The sequence below is a fragment of the Miscanthus floridulus genome, chromosome 5 (genome assembly GCF_019320115.1).
Source record: "Miscanthus floridulus cultivar M001 chromosome 5, ASM1932011v1, whole genome shotgun sequence".
Classification (NCBI taxonomy): Eukaryota; Viridiplantae; Streptophyta; class Magnoliopsida; order Poales; family Poaceae; genus Miscanthus; species Miscanthus floridulus.
In genome coordinates, this window is record NC_089584.1 from 116,097,064 (window position 1) to 116,115,879 (window position 18,816).

An 18,816-nucleotide genomic window follows, 5' to 3' on the forward strand; every position below is an offset into this window, starting at 1 on the left:
AAGAGCTAAATTGATCTAAAGCTTAGTGGCTAAACTTTAAGGCCCTATTTGCATGGATTAAAGCTAATTGTTAGCTAGAGCTAAAAATTAGCCAACTAAAATTAGCTAGGATGTCTGAATACTAGCTAAAATTAGCTCACTTAGATCAACTCTAAGAAACTCTTTATATCATTTCTATTGATAGGAATAGAGATTTTGGTAAGAAAACCCCTCCAACAACTTCTTCATTCGGATCCCCAAATATTAACATATTATATTCGGGTTTCTTGCTAACCAAAGATAGAAAGCGGAGTTTTAATATATTATATTTCAGATTTCTCGCACACAAGATATCGAGAAATCCATAATAGAGGATGGCAATATACTCCCGCGTTACGTGTTTTCACCCTCCGACAACTTTTTTTATATCTTGTTCACACTCTAGAGTGTCAACTCCGCTCTCCATTTTTTGCTAGCAAGAAATCTGGAATAGAGGGTGACAATATTTGGAAACTATAAATGTTGTTGAAGAACATTTTTTCATCAAGATTTCTATTCCTACGAATAAGAAAGGATATCGATCGACTCTTGGGGTACTCTATGTAGATTAGTTTTAGCCGGTATTTATATTTTTAGCTGGCTAATTTTAGCTCCAGCTAACAATTGGCTTTAGCCCATCCAAGGCTTTGCAACCACAGATTTCGTGGGTCCTATTCCCTTTATTTTCCTCTGAGCGTCGTGGGTCAGGTACTACTGTTCTGGGCCAAACGCAACCAACCAAAACCACCCTGGCCTTTTCTGAAGAAACGTCCAAAGCTAGGCCCATTACGTGTGTACTAACAGTATAGCCGGGCCTCACACACGGTCACCTATTCGTCGCAGGAGCCGCCGGCACGGAACCCGCCCCCGGGCCGCGCGGAAGGTCTAGGCGTCCAGCCCCCCAACACTGACAGCGCCGTGGCAACCCACGTATTGACCAAGCATCCAACTATCCAAGGGGAGGTGGGCGGACTGGACCATGACGAATGAGCCCGCACGGCCACACACAGCCATGCCAGTACGCCACCGTCGCGACGCGCGGGGGCGGCCGCCGCTCAACCGCGACCGCGCCCCTGACGCGGAACGCTCCCGCACCGCAGCCCGAGAGCAGCCTGCAGGCTGCAGCCTGCGCCTACCTGCCTGTAGACTGCAGTAGACTGATGATTAGAGCGCGTGCGCAGGAGTATAAAGCTTTCTCCGCTCCCCCCGGGGCCGCGGCCTCGGGCTGCCGCTGGTTCCTATCGCGTGGTGCGACCCGGGATTCCCTCGTGCTCCTCTGTCCCCTTCCTCCGCCCTGAGGGGAGGACCCCGCAGATCCCATCGAAATTCACGGCCGACCGAAACCCAGGCCGGCCCCTCCCCGGCTCCCGGCGACGACCAATTCCTCCCTGGTATTGCATCTCTCTGTGTCTCTGCACCTTGTTGCTATCCATTTCCTTCTTTCAAGCAATCCCGCTCTTGACGGCGGTCGGCGGCGTTCGAGGTCGGCGTTCTGGGCCGGCGATTAGGCGACGCTAGGTTCCCGGGCGAGTTCGTGCCTCTAGGATTGCTAGTTGGTGGTTTCCTGGGTTAAGCGATTTCCCTGTGCTAACTAAGCAGCCATGATGAGGTGGTTAGGTGTATTGCCGTGAGTTTCTTGATCACTGTGAATCTAGTCTGGCTGGAGGTGCAACCGCTTGTTCGCCATGGGTGGCCACATCAGGGAATCACAGAGGCTGAATTTTCGCTTTTAGTTGTATGTAGAAATGGGAATTTTGTCTGGGAATCTTAGGCATCGAATCTTGGTATTCCTTCTAGGTGTATCAGGATATACTTCTCTTTGCAATTTATGCTTCCAGCTTCCTTTCAAGTTCCTGAGCACATGCATGTAGAACGGCCAAACATGGCAGGCGCGGTACTACTAATATATCTGAATAAGGGAGTGTAATTATGTAATCATGAAGAAATATATAAAGTTTTATGCAATGTATTGATGGTACTTTGCAGAAGCAGATTAGCTTTCTGGTGCAGTTTTATGGTTCATTGATTAGAGAACCACCAATTACTTTTGAATATAGCTAAATTGCATAAATGATTGACTTGGAGTCCAAACCACGTTAGTTCATCTAATTCCTAATTGGCCAGAAATGCGACTCTTTTATTTGTCATGTGCATGCTGGGACATACATGCTGTGAATACGACATAGACAGTTGCGTGGCATTTTCAGTATGTCTCGGCCTGCGTAGTAGGATTCGTTTGGATAATTGGATGCGCGGTGACTTCTTCTGCAATAATTGTTGTATCTGTTGGAGTGTCGCGACCCATGCAGATGCCCTGAACGCATCAATTGCCTTGAGAGCTGATAGTTTGGTTGCTGAGTGGTTGAGTTGCATAATCTGGGTGGTTGTTTCTAGATGGTCTTCCTAATTGGAGCTGGCATTTAGTGAGCTGCAAGCTGTTGGACCTGCGGAATAATTGCTTTATTTGATGGTGTGTCTAAACTTGCACGCATCTTGAGTGTTGAGATTTTATGGCAAAGTGGAAGTTTGTCGCTACTCACTAGGTGCTCAGCCACACAGGCACAGCCACGTGTTTGCGACTGTGCATCCTCATGCAGAGTTACAGAGAAGATGAGATAACAGTTAATTCTGGGTGTGTGTTTCTGACTCTGTGTTTCCCACTGATATGCATGGCAGAAGGTGATGTCATGTCCCCTAACGGCAGATTATTGTTGTGCATGATTGTTAAGCTTCTGATGGAACTGAATCAAAGTGATCGCGTTTCTTTCAAGTAGAGTATGCTAACTCTTGAATCTTAGATAGTATGCTTACATCTGATCAGTAATGTTGATTTTTTTTGCAGTTCTCGTTCCTCCTACCCTTCACGATGTTTAGATAATCTTTGGTGCTGGGTTTTAGCCCTGTTTTGAATTTTTAAATTGAGCTAAGGATTCAGTATTAGTCTTGAAAGATGAATGGTTCAAGTGGTTCCCAAGGGCATCATATCAGTGGAGAGAAGAAGCAAGTGCATCATGTTAGCCGACCCATTCTTAACAATGGACCAAAGCACCGTCCATTGACCCCCATGAGGCGATGCCGTGGTGTAGCATGTGTAGCGATTATACTGTCAACAGCATTCCTATTGATAGTTTACTTGGCTCCTATTACTACCTTTGTTGTGCGGCTGTTCAGTGTGCATTACAGCCGAAAGGCGACTTCCTTTCTATTTGGAATGTGGTTATCTTTATGGCCATTCTTGTTTGAGAAGATAAACAAAACCAAGGTTGTCTTTTCTGGTGAAAACGTGCCTCCAAAAAGGCGTGTTTTGTTATTTGCTAACCACAGGACCGAGGTTGACTGGATGTACTTGTGGGATCTTGCACTGAGGAAAGGCCATTTAGGATATATCAAGTACATACTTAAGAGCAGCTTGATGAAGTTGCCTATTTTTAGCTGGGCATTTCACATTTTTGAGTTTATCCCGGTAGAACGGAAATGGGAGATTGATGAAGCAATTATCCAGAACAAATTATCAAAATTTAAGAACCCCAGTGATCCTATCTGGTTGGCAGTTTTTCCTGAAGGCACGGATTATACGTAAGGCATAATTATCTTTGAAATTCATTGTTTGTACATTCATGACTGAGTCTGTACTTTATCACATAAATTTAATCTCTCAAATTTTCATAGTTAGTGATTACCGATCTAAACATTAAATGTGGTACTTTTTTATTAATCCTATGTATTACTTTAGAAATTGTTTGTCGCTCTATTCAATGTGCATGATTCTTCCTCTTTTCCTATATTTGTTGCTGATTTCTGATTCTATCTTAGTGAGAAGAAATGCATCAAGAGTCAAGAGTATGCTTCAGAACATGGTTGGCCTAAGTTAGAACATGTCCTCCTTCCAAAGACAAAGGGGTTCATATGTTGTTTGCAAGAGCTGAGGAGTTCTTTAGATGAAGGTGAACACTCTTTCCCCCTACTCATTTCGTGCACACATGATACATTTGCCCATTTGCTGCCATGATGTTGTGTGGCACTATTGCTCAAGGATTTCTTCTTTTTGGCTTCTCAGCAGAATCTTTATGAACAAATAACTGTCAACCTACAACAGAAAATTCAACTCTTGGGTATTATAAGTTATATCCATTACATTAATTTAATTGTGAAAAATATATATTAAATCTCTGTCAAACTGTTATTCTCTGGAGTATGTTATAAGCATTCTTAGAACCCATCAAGTTATCTGTGGAAAAATATTCACTCTGTGAAAGTTGTTATACTTTTTTCTTGAGTATGCCATAATCGTTCTTAAAATCTATGAAATTTCTTAAAAAGTTCACATTCAGCAAATGCATGGGTTATCAATTCTTGCTTTAGAATGAAAAAATGTTCTTCACTGTTTTAGGCATCTAAGAATAATATTATTGAGGGAATGTAATTATAATTTGAGTTAATGAAAAGGATCATATTTTGCTTTCAAAGGGAACTAAACGAGTTAGTACCGGTGTTGTACAAGTGTACAGGCTCTGTGTGGTCCAATAGACCAGTACTCGCATTCCCAAAATGTCTCATCGTTTGGTACTGGTGATCAAAACAACTACATAGAGGAAACTAAGCCTGTTCGGCAGGCCGTATCGTATCGTGGATTATTTACTGCTGGCTGGTTTGGTGTGAGAGAAAAACATTGTTCCTGGCTGGAAATTTACGATCGTTTACGAGCAAGCGAACAGGCTAGGATAGGACCACATATACTTGAAGTCCATGTAACATGAAACGTAACTGCAGCTGTACCTATTAAGATTTCAATCCCCTAGCTATCCCCCCCCCCCCCCCCCAAAAAAAAAAAAAGATTTCAAACCCCTAGCTACTTTGTAGTTTTTGAAACGTCTCTTTTCTGTTTCTTATGTACTGCAATGTATTTTTGCTAAGGTTCACTCTAATATTTGACTCCTGATCCCCGACATGCCATCCTTGCAGTTTATGATGTCACAATAGCATACAAGCATCGACTGCCAGATTTTCTGGACAATGTTTATGGCGTTGATCCTTCTGAAGTCCACATCCACATCAGAACGGTTCAGCTCCATCAGATCCCCACATCAGAAGAGAAGATAACAGAATGGATGATCGAGAGGTTTAGGCAGAAGGACCAGCTCCTGTCAGATTTTTTCGTGAACGGTCACTTTCCTGCTGAAGGAACGGAAGGAGATCTATCGACGCTGAAGTGCCTGGCAAACTTTTTAACAGTAGTAGGCTTGACGGTCATCTGCCTGTACCTGACGCTTTTCTCATCTGTGTGGTTCAAGGTCTATGTTGTAGCAAGCTGCGCTTACCTCTCATTTGTTACCTATTACTCGGTACTACCACCCCAACTGATAGGTTCACCGGAGGGTGATGTCAAGGCCACAAAGGCTGTGTAGATGTTGATGTAACTTGCTATGGAAACTGTATATCCGGAAAGGATGTTTACTGCTTGAATTCCAGGCTTGTGCCATTCAAGGTTCCCTTTCTGCAGTAGGAGCTATGATAATATATGCGTATGTGCGTTCAAAAAAATGATATATGCGTATGGGGAAATTTTCTTGTGCTTCATCAGTTTATGAGGTCTTATCTTATATGAAGGCAGTGAACTAGTGAAGTGTACTCTGAGCTATACCATGGTACAGGCTTTAGTTCATATGCACATCTACCATCGGATGCCTTGACTGAATTGCCATGAAGTAATCTTCTCCGTTCTCAAGATTTAAGAGACCGGCGGACCTCCTGTTCTTTACGGGTTGGAGTTGTGTAGGTTCAGATTGTAAATGTAGAGTAGTTTATTCCAAAAAAAAATTGAAGTAGGAAGAAAATGTGACTTTACTTCTTAGTGTTAGAACTAAACACAGAAGTCGTTGTAGTATAGTGGTGAGTATTCCCGCCTGTCACGCGGAATATACTATTTTTAGTTATTTTTGCGGTCGATATTACTCCAATAATTATGTTTTAGTTATTTTTGCGGTCGATTCGATCCCCGGCAACAGCGTTTTTTAATGCACTATACGGGACCCACCATCACATAAAAAAATCTGAGGCCCAACCGTCCACGCTTTTCTTCCCCGGCCTCGGCTCGTTCCTCCGCCGACGCTACTTCTTCCCCGGCCGACCGACGGGGAGCGGATGAAGGCTACCGGTGCGCGCGCTGGGCACGGGCGCTCCGGGCCAAGAGCGCGCCCGGAGGCGGCAGGGACCGTTTCGTCCTCAGCGTGGGCGACAACGAGGAGGTCAGCGACGACGCTTGTTCCTGCCGCCGCTACTTCTTCTCCGGTCGACGCTTGTTCCTGCCGCCGCCGTTGGTTCCTTCTCCGTTCAGATCGAACTTCAATCGGCCTCGTCTTCACGAATCGGGTTCTAGCTTCTTCCTCCTCATGCTCGGCGTGCAGATGGTGGGCGGGCCGCACAGATGGCTGCGGCGGCGCTGGCGTGAGCGGCGCGGATGGCCGAGCAGGTGGCGCGGATGGCTGGACTCGCGGCGGCGCGGATGGCCGGGGCGGCAGTCTCGACGGCCGCGATGGAGAAAGATCAGATTGCATATGGGCGGTCCTTAGGTTTTCGGGTGAGTTTTGCTATGGACTGCTCTATTATTTCTTTCACAGTGTTTCAGCCAGTCTCTAAGGAATAGTTTAATCCCTATGGACTGCCTTTGGAGCACATTGGGCTGCTGTTTTCGCAGGTACGCATAACATTGCTTCATGGTCAGAAGTCTTTTTTTTTTTGCGACTTGTTCATGGTTAGAAGTCAGAGCATGTCCACATCTCAATTCAAGACAGAAGAATCAGTCGTGAAGATTACAATGTCTGGCACGCCCATTCACTATGAAAACCACATGTAAGGCAAGTAGTTCACAGAGGGATCAGCAGCTTCAGGGAAGACTTGACGGAACTCCAACAATATATAGTTGTCAGAAGCTCAGCCAGGCGTCCCGCTCCGGCGTTTCCCCACCTCCGTTGCCCTCAACTCTTCTTCTTCCGGCACTTCTCCTGCAGTCCTGCATGCTGCTCGCCGCCTTGCCGCAGCCGTCAACCAGCCAGAACAGCAGCCTGCCTTGAGCCCTGCAGTAGGCGACGCAGGCAACCCCTTGCTCCTTTCCCACTTCTTTCCCCCAATTCGCCAAGGTGAATCGGAAATGTTCACTTCTCGTGTTATGAAATCTCGCCAAGCGGATTGATTTATTCTTAGAATTTCAGCAGTCGATGTCCTGTTAATTCTTGGTGAATTTCTTGCAGTTTTGGGCGGTGGGAGGCATGCATAATGGAATGTACTTTTCAGGCGTTCCTTTGTGAGAGTGTGGTGGGATCGGAGCAGAGTCATTAGATCAATTGTTTATGCTAAGATTCTTCTTTCCGAAGGTATCTTCCGCCTACCAACTACTTCATGACTTCTGCTGGGAGATTTAAACGTTGTTACCTCCAATGATTTTTTGTCAAACCATTTGAATTGTATCATGCCACTATCATGATGATCTCTGTCTCTCCTGGACCTGGCTTTGCAGATTCTTTTTGCCATCTCATTGTGTTTTCATGGCCATAGACGTTTTTGCAAAGTACTCCTACATAATCTTTTTTACACATATCGTTCTTGTTATTTGTCCTCCACTTTGAGAGCACCTAACTACTGCAAAATTACCCTCTTTTTAAGTCTTGTACAACTCATTATCTAAAAAAAGTCTTGCACAACTATCTCGTTGGTGCTAATAGACTGTCACAGACAGTTCTAGCTTCAAACTCCATCAGTTACAAATTTTATACATGGTTCAAAAAACCGTTTGTCGTAACACTGACCCTAAATATTGATCTGTCATGATGGCTCCAAATCTATTTTTATGACAGTTCTGAACCATCACTGATGATTGCTTCCGACGAATTGGAGACTGCTTTGTACTTCTTCTTTTTGACAAAATAGAACTATTCATGATCTAAACTGCCATATATTATAAAATAAGGGAACAAATAGTTGGAGTTCTTTAACAAAAGATAATGGTTCAGTCATTATCAAAAAAAAGAAGAAGAAGAAATCCTCTTCTATGCTACACGTTGATGTGACCTAATTATCCCTTTATCAGGAGTAATGAGGTGATGATTCCTTGAAGAATTCAGTAAGCCACTGAATCGCAATTGGTTCGTCAGAAAAAGCAACAAAGTAATGCCGACAATGTTAATCTTGCATCCATATTTACTGCTACTGCTAGTGGCATTAACAGCTTTCAGTTCTACTCCTGAGTCTGAGAGCACCTCTGGATGCCCAGACAGCTGTGGAGGCATAGCCATCCAATATCCATTCGGCATTGGTGCGGGCTGCTTCCGTAAGGGCTTCGAGCTCATCTGTGACCACAGTCTGGACAGGCCGGTGCTTGCTGGCACCACGAAACCCGTTCCACTCAACCACCTCTCCATCAGGACGGCAGAGGCCCGTGTGATGCTGCCTGTCGCGTGGCAGTGCTTCAACTCTTCGGACTTGGTGTATGCCTGGAGCGACGGCGATGTGCAGTTCAACCGTGAAGAGGTGTACCGTATCTCCAACGGCAGCAACCAGCTTGTTGTCGTAGGCTGCAACACCCTGGGTTACACTGAGAGCCAGCGGAGTGAGGGCAATGACTACGACTATGGATACTACACTGGCTGCATGTCTTACTGCAACAACTCAAAAAGCGCGATGAATGGCGCCTGTGCTGGCGTCGGCTGTTGTCGTCTCGACATCCCACCGGGCCTCACCGACAACAGGATGAACTTCGAGGTGTACACCCACAAAAAAAGGCTGGGCTTCAGCCCCTGCGACTATGCCTTCCTGGTGGACAGGGACAACTACACGTTCCACACAGCTGACCTGAAGATGGAAACCAACACCATGATGCCTGTGTGGCTGGATTGGGCCATCCGTGACAACATGACGTGTGACGACGCAAAGAGGAGGGCAGAGAGCTATGCTTGTGTGAGCGCCAACAGTGAGTGTCGTGACTCCTCCAATGGGTTTGGGTATGTCTGCACCTGCAGCATGGGCTACGAAGGCAACCCCTATATTGCAAACGGTTGCACCGGTAAGTGTGTTCACCACGCACGCTTCTTCTCTTTTACTTGATCGGCCAGAAGGTTGCAGTGTTTAATTTTAATTTGGAGGACAAATTCTTGTATTATTTTCGAATTCCAATATCAAGTTGCAAGTTGCAACTTGAAATTTTATTCACATTTTCTATATCATTATTGGTAATAATAATCCAGTATATAGCACGTACTTATATACATGAAAACATGTTGCAATTCAAGTTGGCTTTCCATATGGATAGTTTTCCATTGTTCTAATAAACGAAGTTGGTAAACAATGCAGATATCAATGAGTGTGAAAGTCATGAGTATCCATGCAAAGGTGTTTGCCGGAATACACTGGGTTCCTACGAATGCAAATGCCCCAGTGGTTCCTACAGTGCTGATCCGTTTAATGATCCTTGCAACCCCAATTTTCCGCTTGCAGCAAAAATCACCATCGGTACATATGATCCATATTTCATCTCCTGATGGTGGTCCACTCTTTATGTGTATATAAATTCTTGATATATATGAATATTGAATACTTTTACATCATTGTTCCAACAGATAGCATGGTATTTTAGGATAATGACATCATCGAAAGACCTACCCACATAATGCTTTATTTAGAAATTCGGATAATAACAGTACATGCACTGCACAAATTACGATTGTTTAGAAGATTTTATTGGCTTTTACAGGCCTGGTTTCTTTGTTGTTTATGTAGGTGCAATAGGTGGATTTTTTATCATAGCAGTTGCAGTGTTTGCCAGTCTTCTTGCCAAAGAGAAAAGAAAGATGAAAGATTATTTTAGAAAGAATGGGGGTCCTATAATAGAAGAAGTTAACAAGATTAAGCTCTTCAAGAAGAAGGAGCTGGAGCAAACACTTAAAAGTAGTAATCGTATTGGGCAAGGTGGCTTCGGTGAGGTTTACAAGGGATATCTTAGAGATGAAACTCAGCCAGTAGCTGTCAAGAAGCCCAAGATTGATGTTAAATTAGCAGGCCAATTTGTAAACGAAGTTATTATTCAATCTCGAGTCTTGCACAAGAACATTGTTAAGCTCATAGGGTGTTGCCTAGAAGTTGATGTTCCAATTTTGGTTTATGAGTATGTGCCCAATGGTAGCCTCGACAGAATTCTGCATGACAGCAACAGGGTGCCTCTCAACTTGGATCTACGTCTACAAATTGCTGCACAATCGGCAAAAGGTCTAGCTTACATGCATTCAGAAATCACTACACCAATTCTTCATGGCGATGTTAAACCAGCTAATATACTTTTAGATGAGGACTTTGTGCCAAAGATCTCCGACTTCGGTACATCTAGGATGATTACCGTTGATGAAAATTACGCCAGCACTATCATTGGTAACTGGGGCTACATGGATCCAGAATATGTGCTGACAGGCCTATACACTAGTAAAAGTGACGTCTACAGTTTTGGAGTTGTGCTCTTAGAGCTCTTTACTAGGAAGAAGGCCTTAGATCCTGATAACAACAGCATACTGGGGAATTCCCTTGATACTTACTCAAAGAAGAAGAGAGTGATTGAGCTTGTTGACCCAGAAGTAGCAGCGATTGGAAACACTGGGGTTTTTCATAGTTTGGCAGAAATTATTGTTCAAAGTCTTAGTACTGATATCGATCAAAGGCCTGAGATGGCAGATGTAGCAGAGCGTCTTCAGTACCTGCTGAAGTGATCACAGGGCAGATAAATTGAAACGCGATTTGCTGTTGATGCAATTTGTAGTTTAAAATCTTCCGGATAGAACAAGAAATTGGTGCTTGGCTAAAATAGGGCCAAATAGGTTCTATTGATCCGAAGAAAATGTGAGCACGTGTGCATGTTATAACTTGTCAGGTGCCGTCTGTTCAAGAAAAAAGCATGTCAAGTGCCATTTTAGTGTTGTAGCTTGTAATTGTAAGTGCCATGTATATAAAAGTTCATTTCTTTGTTTGCGACAATCGTTATATTCTTCGCTACTTTTATCATACACAATAGACCCCTCTGCTATTTTTTTCTTCAAATTGCATTATCCTATCCAAGGCTCCATGCCTTCATGCCCATTAGGCCGCGCCTTCCTTTCTGATTGGGCCATAGCAATAAAAAATCTAAATGACATTTTGATTATTATGCAGAAAACTAAGTGTTCATCGTTACATTATCAAGAGATGAAGTGAAGAAACGAAAAAACCGTGCCTTCCTTTCTGATTGGGCCAGTGCAATAAAAATCTAAATGACTTTTTTTATTATTATGAAGAGAACTAATTGTTCATCGTCACATTATCAAGAGATGAAGTGAAGAAACGGAAAAAAAAAATAACTGTACTTTGGAGTATCAGGATGCAATCATTGGTTTAAGTAGTATCAGGATGCAACGGCGTTTTGTATGCACTGTTTTAGTTATTTTTGCGGTCGAAATACTTTACGCTACTGTTTTTCCTATGCACTATTTTAGTTATTTTTGCGGTCCATATATACTCCAATAGTCACGTTGCGCTACTGTTTTTCCACGCACGCATAGCATCCTCATCGTCAGAAGTCAGCATGTCCCCATCTCAATTAAAGACGGAATCAGTCGTGAAGATTACAATGTCTGGCACGTCCATTCACTTTGAAAACCACATGTATGGCATACGGAATTTGGTGTGGTAAACAATCCCTCAATTCCTGGAAAGAGACGTTTGGTCAGGAAAATCCTTTGCAGAACTGGCATTTCTTCAGCGTTTCCAGTAAAAATTAGCGAACAGCGCTAAAAACTTCCGAGAATCTCGGACGCAGTTCATAGCTCTTCTGACTATAAATAAAAGGTTATGCAAACGCCTTCACTCGCGTTTGTATTTCGTTGCAGAACATGAGAACGCTGAACCATCCCCGTACGCCTCAATCTGATGAGTGATGACCCTCCAGGCTAGCGAGGACAGGTCGCCGTGGACGGCACGCGAGCTCCCGAGAGGTTTGAAACGTTTCTGGGTGACGTGTGTCAGGATCTCGCGGATAAAATCTGATAAGAATCGAGCGATAGCTGATAATCTGGAAGCGGAAGGCGAGTGACAGTGAGAGCGAGAGCGGGCGCTGGACGAAGCTGAAATTCGGCTGGTTGGTTTCGGCTGGCTTCTTTTTACAGCCGGAGCATGTTTTTCTCACAACCCGCCGCTACCTTGACGCCTTGGTTCTCATCGTACAACAAACTCGACACGCCAAAGCCCCGCCCGCCCCGCGCCGTCCGCCCGTAGAAAGCTACTGTACGCGCCTACGCCCCACTCCACATCGATCGATCGATCGCCTTCGCCTCGTCCTCGTCCCGCCCGTGCTCGTCGTCGACTCCGCCTGCCTGCCTGCGCGCCACTCCCTCGACATCGTCGGGCGCCAAAACATCCCGGCCACGCCCTTCCGTATGGAGGACCGCGCCACGGCCAATGTCCGCGTGGACGGCGCGCCGGCGGAAGCCACGCTCAGCGACGTGGAGCTGCGGTGGCGCCGCGGCGCTGCTGGCGGGGCGGAGCGGGCGCTGTCGCTGGAGCGCGAGGTGCTCGGGGTCCAGGTGAGGGGGGAGGAGGTCGTCGTCAGGGCCTTCGTGGCGGCGGGCGCGGCGAGGGCGCTGTCGTGTGCGGGCGCGGCCACGGGCGCGGGAGGGAAGCGGTGCAGGAGGGACTTCGTGCTCCAGATGGCGGACGGCGAGGGCGCCGCCGTGGCGTGGGGCCAGAGGCTCACACGCTGCCTCGACTCCTTCGGTACGTGTGCTTTCACTGTTCACCAATCAGGCAGTCATCAGGCTAGATGAAAAATTAGTCCCCTGTTTTAATTTGCACTGTACCAGCTTTCAGTCTAATTAATGATGAAAGATCAGCACCAGCTAATGAGCTAATCACGTCTGTGATGAAATTTCACGCACAGGCCGGCCCAAGAGATTGTTCGTCTTCGTCAACCCTTTCGGCGGCAAGAAATGCGCCAAGAAGATCTACGACACGGAAATCAAGCCTCTGTTTGAAGCTGCGGGTGTGAACATCACACTGCAAGGTTCAGCATGTAAATAAATGTGGATGCTTTTCCATGTTCGCTCGAACTTATCAGCCGGCTAGAATCTATAGTATCACAAAAAAATCAGCTTCAGCCAACTTATCAGCTTTAATACCGGCCGAACATGGTGTTGCGGTTATATCGATCCGTTTTGTTCGTGATCTGTTTCAGAGACCGAGTACCAGGGGCATTCCCGGGAGGTGGCGTCTTCCCTCGACCTCGCGGAGTACGACGGCGTCGTCTGCGTTAGCGGCGACGGCGTCCTCGTGGAGGTTAGCGATACATCACGCAGCCTGAGTCTGAATTTTTTTAATAAGTAGGTAACGTGTGTTCACAGCTGGCATGACAGGCCTTCAATGTAAGCGCTGACTTGCGTTTTGTTCGTCCTTATACCAGCTAATGCCAATTGACTTCATTGTGTTAATTCGTCGATGAATATCAAACTTTACTGAGCTCTTCTTGAGTGCGGCTGTTTAAGTAAAATCCAAAACCGTGCGAATTCGTTGTTGGTTGTTCCTATGTCAACATTGTTTGCACTTGACGTGATACCCATTCGTCGTCCTTACATTACAAGTGCCTTCCAAAGATTTCATGAAGAAATAGTATATTATCTGAAAACGTACTGTTGCTAGAAAAAAAAGTGAGAGAAACGTGCGTACTACTCTCATACCGTACTGTCTCTCCCTTCGAAAAAGTTGGAATTATTTTTCAAATCAGGTTCATTTTTGTTTCTCATGCTGTGATTTCGTGCGTAGGTAGTAAACGGAATTCTTCAACGGACAGATTGGGAGGAGGCAATAAAAATGCCTATCGGGGTAATTCCAGCAGGTACGGAAAATCTTACACACTCTGTTCTAAATTATAAGACGTTTTGACATTTCTAGATATATACTAGTTTTTACTATACACTTCCATAGACGCTATGTCTGGATACATAAGGAAAACAAATGTATGTATCTAGAAAAATCAAAACGTCTTATAGTTTGGAACAGAGGGAGTACCACTTAAAACACTAGTAAGCGATCAAAACAGGCCTGGCCTGGTCATGTGTGCAGGTACAGGAAATGGCATGGCTAAATCACTTCTGCATGCTGCCAGTGAGAAATACTCGGTTTCAAATGCTGTATTTGCCATAATCAAAGGTTACTTCTCTAATTTCTTTCCCCCTATCATGCTCAAAACTACATGACGCATGGAGATTTTCCAGTGGAGAGAAGGAAACATGAATTTCTTGGTGTTCAGGTCACAAGCAGTCCTTAGATGTCTGTACCATTTTGCAAGGGGACACGAAATTTTTCAGTGTCTTGCTAATGACCTGGGGTACGCACTTGATAAAACAGTCAGGTTTTAATGTAACTTTTTATTATTATTATCTGATTAACTTTAAAGTATCTCAGGTTTGGTGGCCGATATAGATATCGAGTCTGAGAAATACAGATGGATGGGAAGTGCACGCTTCGACTTCTATGTATATGCTCAACCATTACTATTTCTTGACAATTATCTATTTTATCATCTCTGAAATGCCCCTTAATGCATGTGGACTTACAGTAGGATCTAGAGTGTGGTGCTTGACAAATTTGCACGGTTACCCTTTCATCTAAATATCTACTCCTATGCTTTTGTTTTTGTTGGTTGTACCTAGGCCTTACTTCCTGTCATTTCTTTTTTCTGAATCTTCGTCCAATTCTTTGCTACTGGCATCATTTACACTTGTTATTAATTACGACAAGTAATTAAATGGCTTGGTCCTATAGGATCAATTCTAGCTTCAGAAACTTACCTTATTATTTTGTTTTCTTTGCTGTTAGGGAAATGATACCTGAAGTCTTAACAAAGCTCTTGCCTTTTTTCAGGCTGTGGTGCGCATAATGAACTTGCGAAAATACTGCGGAAGTATTCAGTTCGTGCCTGCCCCAGGCTACGAGGCATATGGAGAACCCATCAAGCAAGTCAAGAATTCCATTGTAGAGTCTGTGGAGCAAAATGGAAAATCTCATCGATCTTGTTATCCAGGTCCTTCAGTTGAGTTTCAAGCTTCAGATTGGAGATTTATTGATGGCCCATTTATTTCAGTTTGGGTAAACAATGTGCCATGGGCTGCCGAGGATATCATGGCAGCTCCAGAGGCAAAGGTAACCGAATAGCCTCTTGCAATAGTAACATTTTGTCTAGGGTGTCTGTTTCCTTTTGAATTTCGAAATCTGGAATAGCTAGTTTGTTTACTCACCAAATGAACTTCAGAAAATGTTTATACAGAACTACAGTTCTCAAGATTAAAACACTTCTTTTCAGTTGCTACTTTTTTTTATTATCACAAGGGTATTGAGTTTTTTTCTGGATGCTGGAACTGAATTCTCAGGACAAGCATTAAGAAGTAGTAAAAAAAGTTTAAATGTGCGCTTAGACCATCAGCATAATGAATGATTCTGCATGGTTGGTACAGAAATCATTATGCGTCATGTATTTGAGTGTTCAGTTCCATACTTCCATTTGCTTCTAGATTTCTTTTTGTCAGTCTTGATTTAGTATATTCAACTCAAGGAAGTTGAATGTTGTGATTATTGTGCAGTTCTCAGATGGCTATATGGATGCAGTCATACTCAGAGATTGTCCAAAGGCTGATCTTTTAGCTCTATTGCTGAATATGAGCGACGGGAGTTATGTCAAATCACCATATGTTACATATCTCAAGGTTCGTTTCTCTCATCCACTGACGTTAGGACGTTGCAACTTACAGTGAAACTTTCCTAAGGTTAAATAAACCATATTAAGTTATGTTTTGACTGAATATTCTGATGTTCAGTGGAAAATAAGGCACTTCAACTTATATCTTATTGTCAGTGCAGCATGATTAATTTATCATGGTTCAGGTCTTTCATCTCTTCTCAATTTAATAGTACATCGGTATCAAGGAAATGATGCTAGTTATGGTGACTTCTGCAGGTGAGATCTTTTAAATTATCACCAGGCCAGCTTGTTGAGAACCCCAAAAGGGGTGGCATTATAGACGTGGACGGTGAGGTAATTGCTAGAGGAAAAGGAACATACGGAAAAAACGAACATCAAGATGTGATGGCTTATGGCCATCCTATTCAGCTGACAGTGCACCAAGCATTGGCTACCATATATTGCCCTGACAAGATTCGCTGAAGAATACCATTGCCCAAACGAAGTTGCCTACAAATGTCCCAAGCCTTCGAAGGAAAATGCTGAAGTGGAGATACAACAAGAAATGGACCTTACAATATCCACTACCACGACCAACCCCCACCCCAAGCCAATGAAAGCAGAATCTAGAAAAAAACAATTAATTTTGCTAAGACGAACTATGTCATTCATGTATGTCAGAACAAACACCCCAAAATGACCCTTCCTTTCTGCCCTTTCTACTCTCTCCTAAGGTTAGTTTGATCATGTCGATTGTTTCTACTGTTGCTCAATAACTTTGTGTTGTTCTTTACAAGTTTTGACCAATAACACAGTGTAGGTGTTAAAAAAACACAATATAGGTGGAACTGTTCATATATCTGTGCACTTCCCTAATTATATCTTTTGGGCATTATACATTTATTCTGAATGTACCAGTGATCTATTTTGATTCAAAAAGATTAAGACACTTAGAGTTTGCGCAGCTTTTAAACATTTTTTCTATAATCCACTTCATTCGAAAATAAATTCAAAACGTAGGCACAGGATAATTTCTTCATAATTTTATCTATTTACCAAGATTTTGAGAGCTGCTTAAGAGATGTGGTGGTGGGTGGTGGTGGGTGGGTGGACAGGAGAGGGGGAGGGGTTAAGGGCCGAATGGCCTAAAAGGGGGTGAGTTGGGATCTACAAATTTGAAATGATAAACCTTAGCCTATACAAATTCTAAACCGTCAAAGCTTTTGGCTCCTAAGTTCTTCTAAAAAGCGATCTAATGGGTCCTTAGGGCCAACAAGCTAGTCTTGTCCTTAGCAAAGATCACACTGAGAGTAATATCCTTAGAGAGCAAGAAAGAAACCAATGCTAACTACCCACTACCATGAATCCTACTTGTCACTCAAAGAAACTTGACAGCAATGAAAGTAATAAAGCAAATAAAAGAAAGGACAAGAGACAAGATTTTTTTCTCATGGTATCAGGTTGTTGCCACAACCCCCTCCTCCACGTTGAAGCATCGAAGTCACAAAGACTTGGTTAAGCACCGCTCCACTAGTGAATACTCATTCGCCACTCTGGCACGGTGAAATACCATGTACAAACTTCTGGAGCCTCCTCACAACTACACCACTGAGGATGGTCATCAAGTCCTCCAACAAGCTATCTAGGTGTTGGCAAACACCAAGAGTAACAAGTCTTCAGACTTCTAACTCAAGAAACCCAAGCAAGAAAATCGGTAGCACTCATGGCTAGCACTCAATCCTCACTTCTTAGCTTGAGTAACTCTACAAATTCTTCACTATCATGTATAGAAATGTTGGCAACATTGAGGTAGAAAAAACAACTCCAAATGAGCTAGGGGTAGCATTTATATAGAGGGTAAAGAGACTGGTAGCCATTGAAAAAAGCTAGCAAACGCAATGATCTGCTGGCTCCAAAAGGCTACGGCCCCGTTCGTTGGTCTGAAACTTGGCTGAAAGTGGCTGAAAAATACTGTCCTGACTGAAATGTTGTGAGAGAAAAACACTGTTCTGACTAAAAAAGAAGACAAACCAGCCAAACTTCGTACCAGCCAAACGAGGCCTACGGCGGATCATACGGTGGCGTTGTGCTAGTTGATTCCTTCAACAATTTATTGGGAATATACTAGGATATTCCCTGTTGCATGATATGCTAGTAGGTCACATAGTCCCATCGGATCATACGGTGAACTATAGAGACTTTGTCAACTGATCACTAAGTCCATCTTGGCCCACCAGATGATCCGCTGAGGTTCATGCTTGGCAATATTCTTGAAAGATTGATACATCCCAACTATGCACGTCAAGCCTCTAACCTCCCCTATCTCATGAGCCCCTCTCTTTTTCTTAGGTAGCCAAGCAAGTTTAGGCTACATGTCTTCAGGACCCATATCTTCTTTGGGAGCTTCCTCTTGGCATGAATGCCGATGAAGGAGCATCTCCTCCTACAATTGGTATCCTATGACAAGCTATTGATGTAACTTGAGGATTGAAGGAGCATCTCCTTGAACTTGTATTCTCTTCTTGCAAGTCGGTAAGTGATAGAGGACAAACAAATAGTATTGCAAGGTTCATCGTTAGCGGGTGAAGTTTTCTTAGATTTCTTGGAGACCTCAACATCATCAAGAAGTTCATTATATGCCACCTCAAATTGATTGTGTGTGATGCAAAGAGTGTTATGTTCCTCTTGGATGGCATTATAAGCAAGATCAAGTTCTTCATGGGACTTGGTTAGCTCAATATTGAAAGCATCTAGGCCCCTAGTTGGGTTTCGGTGATTAATGACAATATGAGATTGCTATGACTAACGTGTGTTTTGCAGAGGTAATTAAGTTAGGTCATGGTAATGACAAATTGATTAGGCAATCATGGTTGTCATGCCCCTACGATGGAAATCGTTTTGGTTTTCAAAGGGTGGACGACAAGGTTAAGGATGGACTAGTTCTAAGTGTCGTTTGATGTTGAAGAGACACTTAGAGTAGTTTAGGACTTTGTTTTTCCTTTGGCCATACTATTAAGGGGGGTATGGACTAGTAGCTTGACCTAGGTGAGTCTAGTGGGTTA

At 43.8% G+C, this 18,816-nt stretch overlaps 3 protein-coding genes across 4 annotated transcripts; all 3 read left to right on the plus strand.

Annotated features, from left to right (window-relative positions):
- Nucleotides 1-1,017: 1,017 nt before the first annotated feature.
- On the plus strand, nt 1,018-5,506 carry LOC136450538 (probable 1-acyl-sn-glycerol-3-phosphate acyltransferase 5). Its single transcript, XM_066451018.1, has 4 exons — nt 1,018-1,409; nt 2,861-3,594; nt 3,832-3,962; nt 4,981-5,506. The coding sequence occupies exons 2-4, from the start codon at nt 2,969-2,971 to the stop codon at nt 5,421-5,423; spliced, it is 1,200 nt and encodes a 399-aa protein (XP_066307115.1). The 5' UTR covers nt 1,018-1,409; nt 2,861-2,968; the 3' UTR covers nt 5,424-5,506.
- A 151-nt stretch (nt 5,507-5,657) lies between these two features.
- Nucleotides 5,658-11,028, plus strand: LOC136450537 (wall-associated receptor kinase 2-like). 2 transcript variants are annotated; one of them, XM_066451016.1, is made up of 6 exons: nt 5,658-6,331; nt 6,423-7,154; nt 7,266-7,388; nt 8,102-9,073; nt 9,361-9,519; nt 9,787-11,028. In XM_066451016.1, the coding sequence occupies exons 4-6, from the start codon at nt 8,182-8,184 to the stop codon at nt 10,761-10,763; spliced, it is 2,028 nt and encodes a 675-aa protein (XP_066307113.1). In that variant the 5' UTR covers nt 5,658-6,331; nt 6,423-7,154; nt 7,266-7,388; nt 8,102-8,181; the 3' UTR covers nt 10,764-11,028. The 2 variants fall into 2 exon arrangements, with proteins under 2 accessions (XP_066307113.1, XP_066307114.1); XM_066451017.1 differs by lacking the exon at nt 9,361-9,519.
- A 1,088-nt stretch (nt 11,029-12,116) lies between these two features.
- Nucleotides 12,117-16,465, plus strand: LOC136450539 (sphingosine kinase 2-like). The gene is made up of 10 exons (XM_066451019.1): nt 12,117-12,798; nt 12,962-13,084; nt 13,256-13,356; nt 13,840-13,912; nt 14,140-14,226; nt 14,327-14,404; nt 14,482-14,552; nt 14,941-15,219; nt 15,657-15,779; nt 16,031-16,465. Exons 1-10 carry the CDS (start codon nt 12,462-12,464, stop codon nt 16,235-16,237), a joined length of 1,479 nt encoding a protein of 492 aa, XP_066307116.1. The 5' UTR covers nt 12,117-12,461; the 3' UTR covers nt 16,238-16,465.
- The last annotated feature ends 2,351 nt before the right edge of the window (nt 16,466-18,816 follow it).

Bases quoted from the DNA above. Each gene is read 5' to 3' on its own strand.
- LOC136450537 (XM_066451016.1), top strand. From the start codon at position 8,182: ATGCCGACAATGTTAATCTTGCATCCATATTTACTGCTACTGCTAGTG. The intron at 9,074-9,360 runs GTAAGTGTGTTC...TAAACAATGCAG, and splicing joins TATTGCAAACGGTTGCACCG to ATATCAATGAGTGTGAAAGT. The intron at 9,520-9,786 runs GTACATATGATC...TTGTTTATGTAG, and splicing joins TGCAGCAAAAATCACCATCG to GTGCAATAGGTGGATTTTTT.
- LOC136450538 (XM_066451018.1), top strand. From the start codon at position 2,969: ATGAATGGTTCAAGTGGTTCCCAAGGGCATCATATCAGTGGAGAGAAG. The intron at 3,595-3,831 runs GTAAGGCATAAT...ATTCTATCTTAG, and splicing joins CCTGAAGGCACGGATTATAC to TGAGAAGAAATGCATCAAGA. The intron at 3,963-4,980 runs GTGAACACTCTT...CCATCCTTGCAG, and splicing joins GAGGAGTTCTTTAGATGAAG to TTTATGATGTCACAATAGCA.
- LOC136450539 (XM_066451019.1), top strand. From the start codon at position 12,462: ATGGAGGACCGCGCCACGGCCAATGTCCGCGTGGACGGCGCGCCGGCG. The intron at 14,405-14,481 runs GTACGCACTTGA...AAAGTATCTCAG, and splicing joins TGTCTTGCTAATGACCTGGG to GTTTGGTGGCCGATATAGAT. The intron at 15,780-16,030 runs GTTCGTTTCTCT...TGACTTCTGCAG, and splicing joins CATATGTTACATATCTCAAG to GTGAGATCTTTTAAATTATC.